General features: G+C 42.5%; 1 protein-coding gene across 2 annotated transcripts in view; it reads right to left on the bottom strand.

The window, feature by feature from the left end:
• Positions 1-3,201: 3,201 nt before the first annotated feature.
• INHBA (inhibin subunit beta A) overlaps positions 3,202-22,536 on the bottom strand; it is a 20,612-nt gene continuing 1,277 nt past the window's right edge. Inside the window, exons 2-3 of one of the 2 annotated variants that reach the window (XM_085320197.1) lie at positions 20,478-21,038; positions 3,202-10,145 (exon numbers count right to left, since the gene is read on the bottom strand). In XM_085320197.1, the coding sequence (XP_085176323.1) occupies positions 9,259-10,145; positions 20,478-20,865 (1,275 nt within the window). In that variant the 5' untranslated portion in view covers positions 20,866-21,038 and the 3' untranslated portion in view covers positions 3,202-9,258. Of the gene's footprint in view, positions 10,146-20,477; positions 21,365-22,536 lie in introns of those variants that run through there. The other variant, XM_085320196.1, reaches the window with a different exon arrangement.

Raw genomic sequence — 22,536 nt, 5'->3', positions numbered from 1 at the left:
CTGATCCCTCTCCTTCCTGCCCAGACATGTGGGGGTGGTATAAAGCTCCTGGGCCTGAGACAATTTTCTTAGGCTATGGAAATATGAATGGAGAAGCAAAGCTTGAAGCCTAAGCCTGGAGCCAATTTCGCCACAACAGCTGTGTACAAATGACCAGGCTGTCCTCTGCAAGCGTGAGAAAGGAGTAGGATTTGCGCAGAAAGGTATGCATTTGAAAGCATGACAAATTTAAACCTGATTCATACCAAGGTAACTTGCCAGTGCTGGGGCAGGGTTGAATTGCTTCGGAGGGTTGTGTCATGTGCCAGAAATTTTTGAAAATTGAGATAGTTTGATTTGTCACTTGTTAACCAATCTGTCCGCCAGGGCTTTAGGTAGGTGTGTGGCCTCTGCGCACTGTCAGAGTGGCCCAAAGGGTGGGTGTCTGGTGCCTGAACTTGATGCTGTGTCATCTTCCTGCATTGCCCCACTTAGGAGGCTAGCGAGAAACAGCATGATGGTGGGAAGTGCTGGGTCAGTGACCTAGACACCTGCACCTCAGCTGAGAAGAACTAGAAGATTTAGACCCTCAAATGGTCTCCTTAGGTGGAAAGACCTGGGAAGCTGCATTCTGGGATAGGGGAGATTTTTCTACCTCTATCCTAAGTTTGGGCTATATTCGTATTTTCCAAAGGTGCTCAGCTTTGATCACTTTCAAATACAGTTTGTGAAAGTGCCCCTGTCATCTGCTGTCTTGCTCATTGCTCTTTCATATTCAGTGATCTTCCTCAAAAAATAAAACTTAAATTTAGTTTCAGTTAAGCTAGCCCGGCTCTGTAATACCCTGCTGACTTCATTAAGATCAAGCTCAGGCCAATAAAGTGCATCCTCATAGAGCCGTAGAGGCATTGTATGTGCATAAGTTGTGGAGAAGCAGTCTGCTCACCAGCCCCTCTAGGGACCTCTGCTAGTATCTCTTGCCAACTTTCCTCTGAATATTTTTCTTGTTTGAATAAAGCTGCTATGGTGTTTTTGTCTGCTGTTATAGGAAATTCTGGAGGCAGTAACTCTGGTGATATATGTTTCTATCTGTTCACAGACAGAGTAGCTTTCTTATATAATAGAGACTGAATGGTTCAGGCATATAAAATAATTGTTATACTGCTTTCTGATGCAGAGTTGCAATGTTTACACTGAATTTGCCATTCTGTCCATAAGCTATGGTGATGCTCTCCGAAGACAAAATAAAGCTGGTAGGAAGGTGAGCTCCCCCTTTTCAGCTCCCTCTTACAGCCTGTGTAAGAAAAAGATACTTTTTCTCCCAGCTCTTCCTCTTTGGGTGCTGGGAGGTGCTGACTGCTGTCAGTGGGCAAGGGGAAACCTCACAGCTCACTTGACCCCTTTGTCCTACAGAGAGCGTTTGAGACACTCGAGCAGTTGACAATTTTGTGCACTGTTTTTCTAGTCAACGTAATTCCAACAAAGCTGATGAGAAGCAATAGTAGACAGCAGAAATGTGATCAAATGGTGAGGACGTGCGAGGTAACTCTTCTGAAACCAAGAAATGCCCAGAGGTCATCTCAGAGGGTGGCAGGTACTTGCAAGCCATGGATTTGATCACAGTACTGTATTTCTCTCACCAGCACAAGAGCGCGCGGTCACTCTGAGCTCTTGGCAGTACTTTAAATCAGTCTGTGGTTGTATTTCAGGCAGATAGACAAACTCAAGTAGGAAAGAGATCACCGAGGGCAGCTACTGAGACTACCGAAACACTGACTCTATTAACTCTGTGACAAGTGTGGAAAAAAATCATGATACACTCTGAAACTAGCACAGTGAGTCACTGGCCTGAGTAGCAGCCGTGAAATGTTCCTCTGAGGTAGGAAATCCACACTGAGTATAGAGGATCTGTTTTGCAACATCGTTTGGTGTTATCTGCCTCAGTGTATTACTAGTTTGGCCTAATTTGTTTGGGGCAGGGTTTCTTTTTCTTTTTTTTTTTTTCAGTTTTAGCAGATTGTTCTGCTAGTGCAAAAGGCAGCTCTTAACTCTCCCCTGTTTTTTGAGCTGCTGCACTTCAACAAGCCCATACAATAACAACAGTTCTCAATAACATTCCCAAAGAAAAATCAGACAGCTAGAGAAAATGGAAAAAATCTGSATTACCCCATCCAGTGCTACACTTAATGACATATCAGAGAAAGAGTACTCCCTGTTGTACACCTGAAGTATAAGTTCTGTTTGGATCGGGTTAATCAGTCATCATTCTGAATGAAATAGCCCTTCTAATTTTGTTTTGCTAGTGCAGCTTCCAAAGCTAGTTGGATTTGTCATTTGTCCTTTTCAGCAATAATRATAATAGTTATCATAACAAAGAAAGCAAATATTCAATCGTGGCTTTAGTTTCTACTGAACTGTTAGGGACAAAGGCTTTCTCGAGCTATGATTGCATTGATCTGTTGAAAACTTACTCTCGGTAAGAGGAATGCAAATCACTTCTCCGGCGKCTGCAGAAAGGCTTTCAAAGTGTGGTTATTGAAAGGGTAGCTAATAGCTGCAGTGGCCTCTGCTTGAGCGCCGTGCGAGTAATCCATTTAAAGATCAACCTCAAAATTCCTGTTCCCTGATTCTCCCTCCCCTGGAATGTGGCAGGAGCCCATTTATCACCGTAGGAATGCAATGACTGGTGAAAACCCCTCGTAAGCACACTTTGCTTTCAAATACGAGGGTATTCAGATAATTTCTTACTCAGATCAGGGATCAGCCGCCTGTGTAGGCCTCTTTGATCACTTCGTATGACAACTAATCAGTTTATAACCTCGTGTATGTGAACTGACAGCCCTGCAATTTTGTCTTGTTAATACAAATTATCTTTTTATCTGTATGAGCGTCTAATTCCTGGTAATTTAAGGGAATTGTGGTGATGGTAGTTGAAGACCAAACAGCCTGCAGGCAGCGCAGAGGTGCAGTTGGCTTTATCTTTTATAGTCGATGCATTTCACAASGACAAATGAACAACTTGAAATTCCATTACATGTAGGGCCACGAATGCGAATTTACATTTAACACAGTCACTCAAAAGAGAAAGGCATCATGCTGCCGATCCTAAGAGGCATCTATGCGTTTCCCCTGTCAGGTCAAATTTTTCTGTTATTTCCCCAGCTCCCATGTGTTTCCCAACCAGGAATCCATATTAAGGGACGATTACACAATGCTTGGTGAAACTCCCTTTATTTATTTCACTTGTGTTGCTGTTGTTGTATAAGAAAGAGCAAGATAACAAAAAGAACAAAGTAAAATAAAATAGTAGCTGACCCAAACATTTTTAGCACGTTGAAATCCCCTTCCAAATGCAAAGACTCCTTCTTTCTGTCTTTTTCTTTCTGCCTTTTCTTTGCATTGATTTGCACAAGCGTTTTCTCTGTGAGCCAAATGCATCTCTGGTATAACTTCACTGAAGTCACTGGACTTACACCAGAGGTGGTTTTGGTCCTCTGTCCTGGGTAAATACAGTAGGAATAGATTGGTCACACAGGCAGAGTATCTGGCAATAAGTGCGCTGAGTGGTCCTGGCAAACCAATAAGAAAGATCTGCAATAAAAATCCCAAACAGGTCTTTTATTTAACAAAGGGCCTAAAGTCTACCGGGAGCTGCTGAATACTGCCCACTAACTGTACAAAGTATAGGTAGCATGCCTTCCAAATATCAAAATATCAGACGGAATGCCGTGAAAATAAATAACTTCTAATATAAACAAATGAGAACATATCAAACTGTTACCTCTTTAAACATAATGTAAATAAAAAAAATACCAGTCCTTCTACACAATAAATATTAAGAAACCATTGACATAGTTGAAATGTACTCATATAAATTAACAACTTTAATTACATTAGCCGAACAGACATTGGTTAAAGCACTGCATGTAGTATGCAAAATAATAATAATAATAATAACAATAATAATAATATCAACAACAAAACACAAAATGATAAAAACAAAATAGGCTTCATAATATCTTGGCTTTCATAATTTATATATATATATGTATATACATATATATATTGTTGTGTGTGTATATATATATTGTAGATATATATAATATGTATATATACATATACATATATATCTTCAATCCATCGTCAATGTATTGTTTTTGAAAGCATTTAAATACAAAAACCCATTGAGAATTAATACAAATTCACTGTATCTCAAAAAATAAATAGCTATATAACCCAGAAGTGTTGTTTGTTTCTGCCCATGAAAATGTKGCTTCTAATTGTTCATGAAGGTCAAATTCTGATGTTATTTACTCATACTGAACAGCTTTTTACTCCCCATGTGATGCAGCGAGAGCACATGGGGAGTAAAAAGTTCTTCTCAGTCTAAGGAAGGTGATTAGCATCTGATTCTTATACTGATGCACAATTTTGACATGAGGTTTAACATAAAGAACTTAATAATTTCCACCACATCTCTTCTACCTACACTCCAGAAATAGACTCAGCTTACTTAGTTCCTACTTTCTAGGAAAGGAGACTCTCTGAAATCAACAGCATTGCTTACAGAGTAAGGCACTATTCCACATCAGTAACTATAGTCCATAAAAATTTTCATTTTGCACACAGACTTTACAGATGCCTGAACTTCTCTAACTCAGAGATATTGCTGCTAGCCTCTCCTTGGCCTTGTGGTGTTACAGTTAAATGAATCTGATGGCTTGAAGCTCAACTAAATACAAAAAAAGCAGGTATTTACGGYGGAGTTCTATTTTGCAATGATTGGTAAGAGACTGTTGCTATTGAAGTCAATGACAAAACTCCCATTTCATTCGGTACTAGAGTTTTGGGCCCTAGCTCAGTATTCTGCTGTGACATATAACTGCAGAATAATTATAAGCATCTGTAAGCATTTCCTTTGCAAAACCCCAAGAATACAAATACATTCAGCCCTCCCAAAGAAATCTCTCAATGTGTACTTCTGCCAGCTCCTTAGGCCTTGTATGCCGTGAGCATCTGACCTGGGGAGGGGGAAAAGACAACCAAATGTGGTCAACCTTGAAGCRAGAAGATTGTGGAGGCACAGAACAAATACATTTCAATGCTCAAATATATACTGAAAATATATTTCAATATAAACAGGAAATGGGTTATATGGAAAGGAATGTGTTAGTAGTTAAGGGCTTTTTTTCTTTCTTTCTTTCTTTTCTTTTTTCTTTTTTTTTTTTTTTTTTTGGTATACTAATACCTGAAGAGAGAAGTTATTTCTGAAACTGCATGCCCTTGAAGAACTGGTCAAATATGGTAACAATTTCTAACGCTATTTTAAGTACATGCAGATTTAATTAAACCAAATTATCAGGGGTGGAGGGGGGGGTTGCTGGAATCAGTCAGTCTTGATTAACATCCTGATTTCTTATTTTATTTTATCATATACGTTTTCATTTCCCCCTGCTTTAAATAACTCTGACCACAAATCAAAACCCCATGACTGAATCTAGAGATTGGAGGGAGAAACCTTTAAAATTTGAGCATGGTATACACAGCAATGAAAGCTAAAGAGCAGGGCTTAGGAACAGTTACTTGTTGATTTGGAAACCTTCTCCCGTTCTCGGTGTATCTGTCATATAACCATCTCACCACATCTAAAATCCTCTTTTCTTTCCTCACTTGGGAATTGTCTCATGCTAGTTTCATATTTTCCAGGGCCAGTCCCTGGAAAGGGACATACAACCACATAAAAGCTTGCATCAAAATGAGCATCAGTATCAAGCTCCTTTTTTAAAGGCAGCCCTGAGCCGCATCTTACTCTGCTTGCCGCCTATGGGAGTTTTGCCATTGTCGCTTCGGGGGAGACGCAGGGATTTCAGGTCCCCCGTCGGCTCCAGCTAATCAAACTTGAGAATAATCTKTGCTGCCGTGGGTCATCTCACCTGCTTCCCTTGCCACTAGAGTCCGAGACCGACCCCGATGCACACAGCTTTCACCAACCAAATCAACCACTGCTGGATAAGGCGCCGCTCACTCAAAATCCTTCCTCTCCCCTCGCCCTGCCTACAGCGAAACAAACCCGTGGCCGGGTCCGGCTTGCCTTTACTCCTGCGAGTAGTGTTGCTACTCCCGTGAGGAGGCCGGGAGCGGTCTGTGAGACCGTCGGCACGAGTAAGGCTTTGGGATCGCACCCTGAYGGTCCTTACGGCCTGACCCGATGCCCAGGGAGGGAAAACGGCCGTCACCGCCTGTGCCTCTGCCCCTGCTTCCCCCCAGCCTGCCTCTGCTCCTAGAAAAATCACCGGCAATTCTGCCACGTGCTTCACRTGAAGCAGCGAACTCGCTTTGTTTAAGTTATAAAGGTAAATTAGTTGTGCATCTTTCTCCTTATTTGATTTGATTTTATATTTTCCTACTAGCATTTGGCATCCCTCCCTCCTCCTCCCCAGGAAGAAGATACAAAAAACCCAACAAACTTCTGTGAATAATTTAAATCAGAAAGCCTTGATATTTTACAGAATGTTTTAGTGGCAAATTTAGTGTTTACCCAATTGTTACAATTTTTTTTAAAGGTTTTTCTTTTTTTTTTTTTTTTTTGCAAACTGCAAACAAGTCTGTAAAAAATGCGTTGTATAAAAAGTACATAAATGTATAACCCATTAGCTGTACTATGCAATCTAAATACTGTGGAATAAATTAGATAGAAAACTTAGCTATAAGCATGTACGTTGATATTTATTCAACAGAGGAAAGGGCTTTTTTTTTCTTTTCTGCCTTTTTTTCCTTTTTTTTTCTTTTTTCTTTAATCTCTATTAATCCATACAAATATGGACACACACCCCTGCGCACATACATATGCACACACACAGACATGGAGAACACACACACACGCGCGTGCACGCACACAAACAGTTTTGGCTGAAAAATGAAGGCCCTGATTACACTGGTTCTCGCCACGAAGGTGCTAACACGCTGTCCCTAGCCAACGTGACTGGGTTAAATTGTGCTATAGGTTTTTTTTATTTTTTATTTTTTATTTTTTTTTAGCGAACCGTGCTCCCCACGAGGCGGGGAGCCGTGTTAGGGCTTCTTGCAGCGAGGGGTGGTTCGAAGCCCGGCTCACCAGAAGGCACCTAACAAGGGCTCGGTCCTGCAGACCTCTGAGAGTCTGAGGCTTCAGGCTCAGGGCTGCCGAATTCAGTGTAAACAGGGCCTAAGGGTTTCTCCTGTTCCCTCTTCTCATCTCCCCCTAGCCAAAGACGAATGCTGTAACATTAACACTCTCTTAAATAYGACAGGCATAGAATTTTTTTAACAACCTAGCTACCGATGCCCTATGGGTTGGACCCTTCAGGTTAGGCRTTGACACCGAAAATTAGGTCTTAAGCGCGCAAACCCCTTCGGAGCTGCCATGCTAGAGGGTGGTGGCCAAGTCTTTCACTAAAGACCGCATTTAAAAACAGAAATCCTACCACAGCTTGCATTTTCTGTACGTTTTGCCGGGGCGACGACGGGCAGGGCCCAAAGCTGCTTGCAGTTTTACACCAGTACTTCCGAAGGGTACGCCAGCACTTTAGGTTTCTCTCACACGGRTGCTATTCCGAACGTGTCCCTCCCACGTATATTAGTAACAAACAAACAGTCTTTTAATCTACTGTGCTTTGCACACAAACATTCATTGTTTTAAGAACATTAAAGTGAAGCCAGAAGTGCTTATACCTTCTGTATACATACATATATACATACAGAAATATATACATATATATATGTATATCCCTTGTATAAAGTTGTTTCCCAGCAATGCACAGGTGCTGTGCAGCAGGGATAAGTCTTAGTGTTGCACATGCGAAATGAGTACAGTTACACCTAGTTGGGCGTTGGATCCAAGCACCTTGGAGCCAAATCCCGGGGCATTTCTGGGCTTTTGAAATCCAGAGCTGACTTCAAATTGCAATTTTCTGTTGAGGGCAGTATTGGAATTCAACTACTTAGCAGATATACTAGCCTGAATGTAATCAACCCACTGACCCTTAATTCAAACCCTAACTTATTACAGGTGAATGGTACCAACCACAAACAGACTTTTTAGAGGCTCGCACAAATGTCTTTGGTGTATGTGTCTATTCTTTTTAAGGTACAAAATAATAATAATAATTATAATAATAAAAATAGCTATCTTGTGTGCTGTAGCAGTTCTTGTATAGCTCACAATAAGTGCAGCTCTCAACCCTTCCCACACCCAACCACCCTCCCTTGCAAATGTTTGTTAAATAAGGATTAGACAGGTCAGACACCATTGTAGTGCAAATAGTAAACGATTAAAAATTTTTTTTACAAAATATAGAAATGTTTGGCTCCAGTAACTGGACAAACATGTTCCTTTCAAGTATCTCTCACTGAAGAATTTTGTTTTAAAACAAGTTACTTCCATTTTAAAAAAAGTCTTTCTGTTTTTTTTTTTTTTTTTTTTTTCTTTCTCTCGCAGGTAAACAGTTTCAAACCAACTAGGTTGCATAGTTCTAACGTTGTAAGCACCTTTACAAAATGTAACTTTCATTTGTTCTTTTAATTTTTTATTTTGTTTTTCTTCATTTTTCTTTTCTTTTTTCCTTTTTTTTGTAAATGTAGTGCAGAAGATGAAGGTGTATACACCTGCACAATATTGTCCCTTTACCAATATAAGTAAGTAGGTGAAAGTGTGTAGTGTGTGTATGTATAGAGATATGTATATAAATACATAGCTGCATATATAACCACACAGACACTACACACGTACCCAGTTCCTTGGTAAATTGTGGGGGGAAAGTGCCAGTGAATGTAGTGTTCATACACATGGCTTTTCAAGGAATTTCAATGACATTTTGGACTTAGTCCAAATTGCTGCAGGTTAGATGAGCTGCTACCACGGCTTGAACTGATGGGTAACCAGGGGAGGGAACATTAACTCCCCTTGTTACAAGTAATGTTTAACATACTATCTAATAAGATAAGGAGCATACTGAAAGGAAGGGGAAATCCCCGACCCATACCGCCATTCAAATGCATCTCATTCAAGCCCTGGTCGTGAAGCTTTCTTTTTTCTTCCTTTGTATGTCTTTAGTCTTTTCTGGTCCTCCTCAGGTCAGCTTTTCTTTCTCTCTCTCTCTTTTCTCTCTCTTTTGTGTTTTTGCTTTTATTTCAGTTGATTGTTTCAATCAAAAAGGTTATACCGTGTCAGGTCTTTCCTCTTGGGCTTTCACAACATTCGCTTCTCAACTTAACAGAGAAGGGTCTTGCGCGCCCGTGTGTCTATGAACAGCCACACTCCTCCACAATCATATTCTGTATGTCTTTCTTAATGATGTTCTGGCCGTCRTCATAGTACAGCATGGACATGGGCCGCAGCTTGGTGGGCACRCAGCACGACTTGAGGTTGGCAAAGGGGCTGTGGCCCCGCATGCGRTAATGGTTGATGACAGTGGAGTGGAAAGATAACGATGAGCCGGATGTGCCTGCTATATGGCTGGGGCACTCCCCTTCGCAGTAGTTGGCATGATAACCTGTAGGTGCAATGATCCAGTCACTCCACCCTATGTCCTTGAAGCTGACAAAGAACTGTTTCTTGCAGCAGATGTTGACTTTGCCGTCACACTCGAGGCCTCGTCTCCGCCGCCTGTGCTGGCGATCCTCAGCGTGCCGGGCGAGCATCATCAGGAAGGGCCTATGTGACTGCTCCTTTTCCTCTTCCCCAGTGAATTCTCCAGCTTCCTTTTCTTTCCCTTCTCCGTCGTCTTCCTTTTTCTTCTTCTTGCCTAGTAGCACCAGGCTGGCTCCAGTCTCTTGGCACAGGTCACAGGCAATCCGCACATCCAAGGAGCTCTTACCTTGATCCAGGAGTCGCTGCACACTGCTGGAGACAGGGAAGATGTGCCAAGTGCTCTTTCGGGTGTCCACTGCCTTCTCTGAAATCAGAGTCTCGCCCCTTTCACCTGTCAGCCCTCCGTCCTCCATCTCTTCTGCTCCTTCAGAGTTGCCTTTTGGCTGCCGCTGCTGTTGGAACAGGCGGATGGTCACTTTTGTCCTGCTCCGGTTGGCCTTGGAGACCTTCAGAAAGAGCCACACTTCAGCATGTTCCACCACCGATAACTCACTGCCTTCCTTGGAAATCTCAAAGTGCAACATTTTCTTGGGTGTGCCTGATTTGAGAAATGAGAATAGACAGGGAGAATTAGTTAGTATGTCTGCTTGCATTCTGTTAAAGAGATTTTGCTGCCACCGCGGGTGTGAAGATTTCCTACTTTGCTACTTTTATTTTTTTCTGATTTTTCTATTCTAACCCTCCTTCACCCATTCTTCTCCTCAGTTTCTCTGCCAAGTTTACCTTTCTCTTTTGGGAAAATTTCCTTGTTAGAAAAGTATGTGTTTGCCTGTTGTTTTACAGTATAGTATTTTAACCAAAGGATTTTGTTATAGTAATGATACCTTTACATTGGTTTATGTAAAGCATTTTATGGCACATAAGCATTAGAAGATGCTAAGAGTTARTTTCCCTGAGCTATCTTTGTGATCACTGCTAGCTGAAAGGCAAAAATGCTTCTGTGAAGACAGTCCATGAATATATATCATACACATACAGATYTGTGCCTAATAGCAAAAGTTGGGGCGCAAGTTCCCTGTCCTACCAATTCTTTGGCAATTCTTTGGGAATGATGTGGGGGCAAGATCTGTCCTTTCTTCTTCTGTAAAATACCATTCTTCACGTGGGTCTTAAAATGAGTTGTAAATGTCAATTGTTACAAAAACAAAGAAAAACTGAACTATAGGCTTCAATTTTGAGTGGTTTGCAGAACTATATTGTGAAGAATTGCAGAATTACAGCAGGCAGACTCTTCCTTCTGTGAGATTTTAGCTGTAGATCCTGTTCTTAATTTAACACACTGTACTCGCTGTGATTATAGTAATGGTGAATATACTGAGAAATGAGCTAAAGAAGAACTGTATAATTATGGGGATGGTTCTCTGGCATAATTGTATCAACTTGCTGAGATGTCATGATGATGATTATGATGGTGAGGGGGAGTTTCTCTGATACAGAGCTCATATCCCTGGCAGAAGCTGGAATGAATAATGAGGGCTGTTCTATGATTTGATCACTAGAGCATGAAGAAGTTAAGAGAGAATGAATTAGGTAGGGTTTTTTTATTGTTTTTTTAAGAGATATACTTTTTTCTTAAAAAAAGAAAAAGACATATTGGTATCTTTCTTTCTTTCTTTCTTCCTCATTATGGAGGCCAGGATGGACTGGGGTCACAGATTTGAAATGCACAGATACCTGACCTTAATTAGATAGAAATATTTGTAGTTATCAATTTGTCATTGATCCTGTTATTGAACCTGCCCACGGCTGCTGATCTGTTTATGCAATAATTTTGTTTCTCAAGGAACCAGAATTTTGCACTGTAAAAGGGGCAAGTGCTGATCAAAACTGAAGTGGCAGAAGCATACTGACAAAAATCACTCCAGTGGCAGCAACGCTGTCATCCTTCCTTTCTGTTGTCAAAGAACTACACAAAGTACAAGCTCCCAAATCGCTTCCTCACTCCCCCCGTTCCTCATATGAGACAGAAAGGGGTTAAGGCCACAGCAGACATCTATCCCGTGTTCACTTGAGAATTCAAGAGTCCCCGGTGTCTAAAATCTGTACGCATGCTGTGCTGCCCCTTGAGCTACCTGTTGCTTTCCTGCTCTGGGAAGTCCTGGCACTGACATATTCAGCTTTCCCTGGTGGCTCTCTCAGGTCAAAAGGACAGACGTTTCTGAATTAGCGTGGCCAAAGGGCACAGCGTTTTGTTTTTGTTTTCCTTCTAAGTGAGAGTGTGAAATTGTAGACTTTGACTGTCACTGAGATAGGAAAACACATGGTTTGTGTTAACTGCTTCTCACAGACTTTGCTGATACCCGTCTCCAAAGAGGGTTACGTGAATTTTTCGGGGAGCTAAGTGAACCAGCGAGGCTGGACCTTGGAAGAGGACAGAGAGTTATAGAAAAGACAAAGCAAGCTGGTTGATACTGTGGGACGGTGCGGAGCTTTTTATTTCTTTCTTTTTTTAAATGAGAGTCATTAAGTAATTATTCAAAGGTAATTACTTAGCCGTTATGGGCTAACACCAGTGCTTCCATTCTAGAAATTAAACTCTGGCACAGCTGCCAGCTGTGTTAGAGCAGAAGATACGTGACMGGCATTAATCCCCTCTCCTTCCTGGGGATGCAGTGCATCAGGAGGTGTACAACGAGCATCCTCAAATGCAAAGGAAGCCTGATTCAAGAGTCTGGCTGTATTATAAGAGAGCGTGCTGTATTAGATATTTCTGTGGCCTGTGAGGATCATCCATCCCCAAAGGCAGGGTGCTGTCTAGGAGAGGGCTGTTGCCACCAGGACTCTCCCTCCAGCCCTCTTCTGCATGCTGTCTTTCCCTAGGGAGGCCTTGGGGAAAAAGGGATTGCTCAGGCCAGGCTGCTTCACGTGGACAACAGGCCTGGCTGTGTGCTCAGAGGAGAGCGGCCAGGATGTGCTGCGCTTCCTCAACAGCAGAAGAAGCTGTGTGGCCCATCTGATCCGAAAGGTTGGACAGCCCTGGATTACAAAATAACTTAATGCTGCTAAGTGCTAATGCGTGATATTTTACATTTCTGTTATTTCCATTTTTCAGGAACTGAAAATAGTTGTGAAGTGACATACCTCCAGCAGTAAATATCCATATTACCTTATGCACTGGCCCAGAAGCGTAGCAATGTAACTACTCTTTTTGACAGATATTACATGAAAGAAACAAGATCTCAAGAGCTCTTCTAATTAGTTTTTCATATGCTCCTGCATGTGTGAAAGTTGAATTTTCTCATTACTAGAAATATTTGAATTGGATGAAGAGTGTCTGAATATGTTTGCATCRTTTTTTCCTTGCGCTGCTCCGGAGTTGGAGCAAGCTGGCCTAAGACATGTTCTACTAGCGTAACAGCCTCCATGTATGTTTTTAGCTACATTTTCACGCACAAATAGTTGACTCAGATTCTAAGGAAGGAGGATGCATGAGCCTAATATTTCTGCACAAAACAAAATACTCAGTCTCCAAACCTGCATAATTAATAAAAGGTCTCATAACACTTAAAAGAATATTTCCCTTTTTCAGATCCTTAGAGAGCAAGGCTGGGGATGCTGCAATTGCTCTCACATTGTGGGGGGGGGGAGCTTTTCTGAATTCTCTCCACGTTCAGAATTCGCGTGCTACGAGCACACAGCACAAACGGTATGAATCCTACCATCTTTATAAGGTCACTGTGCTCAGACAAGCTCTTTTTGAGATCACAGCTTGGCCTGTGCTGAAACTGAGTGAAGACCCCTGGGTCTGGCTTAATGTGAATGCGCGTTTATGTTACAGCAGGATCTTTATTTCCCAAAGTTTCTGTGACTATGAGAAAATGATGTCTTCAAGTGTTCCAGGACAAAAATTATGCTGTATTTCATTTTCTCCAAATTTTACTTAGAGATTTAGCAGTCTTTCCTTTTTGGTCCAAGCTAATGACCKTGTCCAAATCTTTAGAAATACATACTATTCATCTAACTGAAATTAAAAAGGAGACCTTACTGACAGTTAGGGATGGCACCTCTTCCATAATTWTACTTCCTTTCTCCTTTTGTCCTGACTTTTCATCTGCCGCAGCTGATCCGCAAGGGTCTTTTTCCATTTCTGATCATCCTGCTCCTCCTGCCTGACTCATGTGGAAAGACCCACAGCCCAACAGTGGTAATGCCTTCATCACTTCAACGCTCATATAAACTGCAGTGTCAACATCCTGGGTTGTTAGCACAGTAGAAAACAGCTGGAAAAGGAGACAAAGGACTACTCCGGGCCGGGTTGATTGCTTTTCCTCCTCTCCCCTTCCTAAAACCTTGGAGAAACCACCTCTCAACTTCACCGCTGGGAGAGGGAAGCGGCCGTGGTTGCAAGGGAACCGCACAGCAGCGCTAGCCACTCCGGTAAATACTGTGAAAAATRGTGAAAAATACCAAGCCCTAAGAAGTCAGGCAGATAGGCTAACAGGATTAATGCAAGGAGTTACTGAACGGAAGGAAAACCTGGCATCAGTGTGTACAGCGTGAGAGTTTGCTCGTGTCGGTTTTGATCTCCAGTGGTGCTCACGTGGCTTTCTGGGGAGGACCGCTGCCGGGGGGACGCGGAGGGGCGCCCGGCCGGGTGGCCCGCTCCGCGGCCAAGGCGCGCTCCTCCGCCGGGGCTCTCCGCCCGTCTGCGCCGCTGCCGCCTTGAAGCGCGCAGTCAAAGCCTCGTGATTTGGGAGAGCTTCGAGACCGGGCCCCGTTAGTTTAACCTAGATTCGCGTACTAGGGTACAGGTCTAAACCGTCGAATTAAGAGCGGCTTTCTTTGAATAAAATGCCACAATAGATAAAGTGATTTTTTTTTCCATGCTCATGTATTTTTACGTGCTCGTGGCTGCTTTTCTCACAATGAAAGTGAGTTATACTTCCTKGCATTACAATATGACTTAAATTATCTTAATATACAATATTTAAATTTCACATAGAAAATTCTCACTGTTTAAGAAGGTGCTGTTACTTTAAATTCTCATTCTTCACTGCTTAATTTTGAGCCGTTTTTACGTTATACTGTAAGTGAGCTGTTTTTCCATACAAAGCAAGCTTTTTTTTCCTTTTTTAGTTGCTAACTTTACTACCGCCTATGTTTAGATTTGGGGGAATTTGTACTGCGTGCCAATCTGTAATTACATTCAAAAGCATCCTTCTCTTCACTTCTCATTTCCGTTCCCCAGGAGACAGAAAAAAAAAAATAGGTTACTAGAAAGGTTCCTCTAAAGAGAGTGAAGAGAAGAGCGTGGTTATTGAAAGATAATTGCTCAAAATGTTTACTAATGAGTGACCACGAGAGTTTAGATGAATTGTTCACAGCGTAGAATTTATTCAGTGCATCTAGCACTCTTATCGTCTCGCAATTACCCCTTAGGCAGACTGATTACTACAAATGTGTTATTACTGCGATTAGGCAGCGGCCGTTTATGTGACTGCGCTTCAGCCTATGGATCACTGACAGATGATTTATTCTAACTATTCATCACCCCTCCTATGTGACCGGTCATCTGCGTTACCCAGTTTTGTTTCGCCTCCCTGGCTGGGTGACTGCTGCTGCTTACAAAGGGAGGAGCAGTTATGACACAAATAACAGACACCAAATCTTTATGTTCCCATACCCTTTGCTGCAACAAAAAGGGCATTTCTACTGCAAGAAAAAAAAATWAAAAAAAAATGCAAAATAATAAAAATGACTGGTCCCCAAACATTTGGGGGGGGGAAGCAGCAGCAACCTTATTTAAATACTTTTTCTGAACCCAAAGGGGCATTGACAAGGTCATTTAAAATGTGAAATAATTCAGTTTGGGTGAACCTGGACTGTCCTCTGGTATTTTGTCAAGAGGGAAGCACTTTACATCCACAACTTAGAGTTCTTTCCAAATTGAAAGCCCTTCCCCCTCATGGCTTTAAATATTTAAAAACAAAAAAGGTGTTTGTTTGGTTGGCTTTTTGTTACTTGCCTTTGCATTTACATCTAAAACAGCTCAAAGAAAAGTTTAGTGTCAGTTGTACCAATAGTATATTTAAAGATTAAACTAATACTGARTTTTCGTGTTTCATAAAAGAGAGAGTAATTTCTTTGTACAAACTCAGAATATATTTTGAATTCTAACAAAAAGTGGATCAGGAGCTGCCACTCGCTTTCACTAGAATGTTTAATTTCTGTGCACTAGGGCCCAAATCCTAAGCGCACTGAACTGAATAGCAAAACTTGCAGTTGCTTCCAGTAGACTTAACTACCTTTTGTACAGCTCCGTTGCATTAAACAAGACTGACTTCTTGTACACATACAGACCTATCTAGACGCAAGAATTGCTCAGCACGAAACCATGCACAAATTTACACATAAGCTGTGTAAAAATGTATCCTGCTCACACAGGCAGGCACCTGAATGTATGTGTTTATATGCAGGAATCTATTCACATTACAGCGCTGCAGGTACAGCTGTATCAGTACATCAGTGTGCAAGCCTTGGCGTACTCGTACCGAGGGACATACCGACGCTCGCACACACATATGGGCAAACGCATATTCGTATAAACCCAGCTGCATTCGCATATAAAACTGCACGCATGACTATACACAGAGATGGACACGCAGCGTACTTTCTGTCTCTCTCTCAGGTATCTTTTTCGGAACTGGTTCCCACCTTCTCAGGTTCGTSTGCGTTTGCTCTTGTTCTCAGACCAACCAGCCTCGGAGAATTCTCACATTTTGATACAATGAAACAGATTAATACAGAATGGCTTTCTTCTTCTGGAAGTAACTCGCTTTCATTTGTTAAACTTGAAATCTTTGATAAAGTATGCCAAAGCAAAAAAAACAAAAAAAACAAAATCAAGGGGAAGGAGGCTTGTTTTCTAAAAGCCAAGGAGACTACATTAAAAAAAGATGTGAGAAAATCAGCTCAACTGATGATTCATGGTCACATTTCTCAATACCTTGTAAAAAATAATAATAATCATTTTTGATCTCTCTAGATTTCCAGAACTTCAGCACCCAGCAGTTTGTCAGCTTTATATTTTCTCCCCTTTGCCTGTTTCCTTCCACTGCATTATTTTACTTGCAGCCTTCCACTCCAGTGCATCTCTCCCTTTTAAATAAAGGAGATGAGAGAAATGAGAGCTCCGCTCGGAAAAGCCGCAGATAAGCATAAGTTTTCTGGGATTCAGGATCCAATTAAGTAAAACGGGGGCTTGCAGGGACCTTGCCTTGCATGGAGCAAAAAGCCTTTGCAGTGTGCCCTCTCGTGGCCATTCTTTATTCAGCACAGCCGTCCCTACCACTAAATAGCTTTCCCGGAGAAAGAAATTTGATGAAATGAGGCAGAAATGACCCATCCTTTTCCTCTTCCTGAACTGCTCGCTTGGCCGTGTAGGACTAGGTATTTTCCTAGAAAAAGGTGTGAGTGTGTGTGTAGATACATGCACACAGGAGTGGAGGTACCGAAYGGTAAGTCAGTTCACTGTGAATTCAGCATGGAGTGATACAAAAAGGGAGAAGCTGTGTAAATAGCTGTCACACTTCTCATTTTTTCCTGACAGCTCTCTTAATTATAAGCTTTTGGATTTCAGTGTTTCCTCCCAGTAACTCCCATCACCCTCTTGGGGGCTGATGTTAGCAACCCATTTCATTGGTAGTTCAGTTGCCAGGATCAAATTCACTTGGCAAAATCCCAGGTCTGCCTAATAAGCTATCTGCTTAAAATAATGAAAGAGTTAGTAGCCAACTATATTTTATGAGCATTGGCTATCTCATTTGTGGAACCTGCTGGATTTGCCTGTCAAGTGTGTATATGATCCCTCTCCTCAAAAGACAATTTTTAAGACCTTGAAATAAGCCACAGAGCTCTGGCACAGCTACCCTCGTAGCAGAACTAATCGAGGTTAGTAATCTTAGTTTGATATGCAAGTAGAAAATCATTTTTGTGTTTTACTTGTAAGAGTGCCAAAGGACGGTAGGGTGCATTTGTAAACTTTTGCCCAATACTTGCGGTCATTAGTTTTGCAAAGATCTGCCTGGATTTGTTAGCTGAGAAAACTACCTGCCAACTATTTTGCTGATTTCTTGGGCATAACTACACCTGCACTTCAGACAAATTCACTGCATTTAGCTTCCCCTCCAGTTGTCCTATGCTCATTCAAATTTCAGCCCATTTGATAAAATAGTAGTCTCAAGCCAGAGCCAYGTGCACAGGGCGCTCGCTGGTTGTTCGTTCGCTCCGTTTCATTGTATGTCTGCGGATACGGCTGATGAAAGATGGAAATACTGCTTTTTTTAATGAAAGCAAGTAGTAAATGTGGCTTCTGAGAGGTATGGGGCAAATGGCTGGCTTGTGTCAGATCTTACCCAAAGGAACAAAAAGCCTAAATTCTTCTTTCTCTTTCCATAGACATTTATTTGATACCATGTGAGATGTTTCCATTCATTTTCATTGATTTCCTATTCCTCGTGTTTTAGATGGTGGGAATTTCACATTACAAGCAGGAAGAACATAAACCTCACTGTAAGAGTTACACAGTTATTCTCCTGCTGGGCGCATAAAACTTCTCCCTGCTCTCCTGGGTTCTTACAGACAGTGGGGACTGCCCATGCAGCTATAGTCTACCCCTGTCTTATTTCCTCGTGGTGCCTATGTGACATGTCACTCGGCCTCTCTTTGCCTCACTTTCCTCAACAGGACGAGTCCTACTCCTTTACTCTTTGACACTCTTGGCGCGTGAGTGGAAGGGATCCCAGGTGAAGGTTACTTATGCTGTTACAGCGTTAGCACCTGGGAGACATGGTAGACTATATACGAGGAGCTACAGATGGAAGATAYATTTCAGTGGCTTGTAGCTCCTCTACAGAGTGGAGATAACATTTTCGTCATATTGCCATTATATTAACGCCAGAACCTGGCTTCTCCTCCCAAATGAGAGCCGAGCAGGCAGGGGAGCCGGGGCCAGGGCAACCTGCCGAAGGCTCCCCGATGGCGCTGGTGGAAAGCGGAGGGCAGMGTGCGCCCAGGACGTTCAGCGGGGCAGCTCTATAGCATTAGGCTTAGTAAATTAATTGGGCTGGCAGGGGTAAGACAACAGTATGTAAATCGAACTAACTGATGCGTTAGCGTTGGTGTCTGCAGCGGGCAAGGGGGTGSGATTGGTGGCTGGACTGCTGGCCAGCGTGCGGGCAATGGCACGGTCTTCGCTGCCCACGTGGCCCCGCGAGCCAATGGCTTCGGGGCGGCCGCTGGAGGCTGTCGTACTGAGCGGGCATATATCAAATTCCAAATTCCTTTGTGTCAGAGCTCAGGAGAGACAATAATGTGTTTACAAATGATTGGGACTCACACAGTGAAGAGAAACCACTGTCCATGCCATATGTGTTTCACTGTGCTCAGAGCGAACTGCTGAAAACCAGGTGGGGAAACYGACTTGTCGATAGCCTAGAGATTTCATTGCTTTTAGAAGCTCATTTTCTAAACCACGGTCGAGCCTCCCCTGCTTCTAATGACCACTTGCATTGACATCTTCTGCCTACTTTCTGAGGTGGAGGGAATGAAAGAAAGGAAAAGCCTGAGCTTTCATAGTGAGAGGACTGATAACGTGCGTATTGACAAGGACGCCAAAGGCAAGGGCTCCTTGTACAGTTGGAAGTCGGACAGCCAGCAGGAATGTCTGCTCTTAAAAGCATGCACGCTTCTTGTGCATGGCTTTCCTGCAAACAGAACATCTGAGTCAACAGGTTTTCAGGACTGGAAACTCTGAGTGTTGTCTTAATTGTTTATACTGCTGCAGCAAACTTTTAAACAAAAATGCTTGGAGTTCCTTTGCATACTTTGCCTACCATATGCTGTACCAAACAAAACAATGACATTCTTTTAAAACTGTCTTGGCAACAGGAAAAATGCTTTGGCTAGACAGCATCATAAAAAGTTGCTGTGAGATGGCAGAGATATTGCAAGCTACTGCTAGCAATGCATGTATAAGCATACTCACATATACTAACGTATACATATGCATAGACTTAAAGTGAGTTCTGGTCCTATTCATTTAGGAGCAAGGCATTAAAGCAGAACTTTAGAGTTGTTTCCTACAAGCAGATAATTTGAGTTTGAGCTATTATAGTAGTGAATAGCTATATTCTAAGCTCTTAATATGTAAGGATCAGGGAAAACAGATCTGTGAAATAGCTCAAAATACACCCTATCGAGGTTGCATTTTTTTGGCAGGAGTGGTTTAGGGACAGAACCCTTTTTTTCCCGGTATGCTGAAGTCTGCATTACAAATTGGATCAGCTACAGCAACTTGTCCAGTTCTATGGAAGTCATCTGACAGTCCCTGCAACTCTTTACTGCCGAAGATGCTGTGTTAAATTAAAAAAACAGAATTGCCCTCTCACTTCTACAAGTTAAAGCTGCCTCATCTGATTTTGTAACTTCCACYGTAATTTTTACATGAAAGGGTTGTTTCTCAAAGAGTTCACAGCTCACTTTCTGTGTTTAGTAACTCTCCAAAAGGTTTCAGTCCTTTTTCTTTCACCATCACCCTTGCAGTCCAGTACTTTAATGCAAGTACTCTGGCTTCACAAGCACAGTTTGGAGGACCCCTCTGCAGCCTGACTTTCTGCTCGAGATAGGTTAGAGAGCTTCCTGACCGTGCGGCTGTCTGTGTTTAGCAAGTGTAATCTGTAGCCAAGACTAAGTCAGAAAAAATCAAATTCCTTCTGAGTCTCCCCCTACCCCAATGCCATTCCTCCTTCTCCCTCCCCCCAAGCCTCCTCCTATAACCTTGCAGAAAACATTATTGTTGAGGAGAAGAAAAGAAGTTAACAGCAGTTCAGGCAAAAAGGATATTTTACAGTTTTGGTTTTTAAGCACTCACCTGATTCTGCGAAAGTGATGATTTCTGAGGTTTGCTCCACAACTTCATTCATTTCAGCTCTTCTTCCAACATCATCCTCTATTTCCACATAGCCATCCTCTCCCACCTTTCCCACGTGGAGTTTCTTGATGGCATTTAAAAGTGCTGCCTTGGGCACCGGCTGGGTGATATTAGGTCTGTCCCTCAAGTGCAACATGTTCAGTATGTGCTTCTTAACTGCTTCCACCATCTCAGGCTGGGAGCTGGGCACATCCTTGGAGAGCGTGGCAAGGGCACATGATGGACAGTCAGTGACTGAACTGTGCCCTTCGGATCCTGGGGTTGGGGAACTCCTCACTATAATCCAGCAAAGCACCAACAAAAATCCTCTCTTCAAAAGCAAAGGCATCCTGGCAGCAAAAGTTGTTGTGATTCCCTTTTTAAAAGGCCCTGCTTTTCCTCCCCCTTCACGCACAGTTTTTGTTGTTGTTGTTGGTTTTTGTTTTTTGTTGTTGGTTTTTGGGGGGGCTGGTTTGGTTTGTTTGTTTGTTTGTTTGTTTTTCCTTCTCTTCCGCAAATTCTCTGGAAAAAGAACCAAAAGTTTTCTGTGAAGTTTTGTTTGCAGGTTCCCTCTCTGCATGCAATGAGTGCTGTAGATGTTTGTGGCTGTCAGGGAGAAGAGTTCTGACTCTGTCTCAGAGTAGGAGAGAGACACAGGGAGAGAGGGAGAGAGAGGGAGAGGACGGATTGGCCTAAAGTGAGTGAGTGAATGAGAGAGGGAGGGAGTTTTGTCTGTGAGTAAAGGCTATGATTAGGAAGGGGGAGGAACAGGCAGGCTGCCTTCCTTATGCTCATTGCTCCCCTAACACACACCTCTCTTCAAATATCACTACTCATGTTTTCTGCCCTCCCCCCCTCCTAAAATTTCTTTTCTTTCCTGTAAATTTACTCCTTTTTTTTTTTTTTTTTTTTTTTTTTTTTTCCATACTTTTTGCAACACTATACCAGGAGTGAAGCATCATAGGACCACAAAGAAATGTAGGCATTCATTAACTGATGGGCTTTTTTTTTTTTTTTTTTTTTTTTTTTTTGTTTTGTTTGTTTTATTCCCTCCTGGCTTAACTAGACAGAGGAAACATGAATGAATGAAAACAGTGAAACCTTTTATTAATGAGCACCTTGCTCTAGGTCCTGTCTGATATTGTTAGAGATAGCAAGAGATGTTAAATATCTTGTGAATGAGAGGGGGCAGAAGGCAGGGACTCGAAATATTTGGGGCAGGACGTTATTCTGCCTCGAGTGGAAGAGAAAGGGTCTTTCCTGCTCACTCTTAAATGCTGGAGGTTATCAACACTGGCGAGAGATCTGACGGGAGCAAAATAACGCCGTTGTTTGGTGGGCTATATAATACTTGATACACTCTCCAGCTGCAGGACGCAGCGAGGCACCGAAAGCCCGAGCGAGAGGTGGTGGAGCTCGTATCTGTGACATGCTGAGGTACTGCCCTTGCAGCAGAAATACCCCTGCTTCTGCCCTAGCCTATGCCCAGAATTTCTCAAGCAGATATATTTAGGTTGTGGGTTAATCAAGTAATGTCTGAAAAATGCTTTGAAGATGAAAAGTGTAACATGTCATCTGGCCAAATTATACTTGCTCCTGACTCAGGCAAATCCCTCATCGATGCCAATAATAATTTCGTCTGAGTGAAGGCTGAGTAAGATCTTCTACATTTGGCCCACTGCTATGAGAAGGCGCTTTTCGTTTCATTCATTCAAACCTCACAGAGCAATCGTGCCACTAGAATAAGACATCGCGAACGGAAAGCGATCTAAAATACTACCAGGAGCCAGAGTTTCAGCAAGTGCTGGCACATCCCGGCCGGTTTACGCCAGCGAAGGTTTTGCTCTGCACCGAGCAGCGGTTCCCCGTGCCCCTGCGGTGCCTTGGCTTCGTGCTCCGCAGTGCCTCCCTTCTGTTCTTACCTAGCAAGGGCAAAGGTAGCAAATTCCCTTAGGTTTGAACTCGGCAACGCAGAAGGAGGGAACTACGGCTTACGGAGCCAAACTTTTGAGGTTTTTTT

The sequence above is a fragment of the Rhea americana genome, unplaced genomic scaffold (assembly GCF_003343005.1).
Source record: "Rhea americana isolate MKP2758 unplaced genomic scaffold, rheAme1 scaffold_62, whole genome shotgun sequence".
Taxonomy (NCBI): domain Eukaryota; kingdom Metazoa; phylum Chordata; class Aves; order Rheiformes; family Rheidae; genus Rhea; species Rhea americana.
This window is presented reverse-complemented; position numbering and strand designations above follow the sequence as displayed.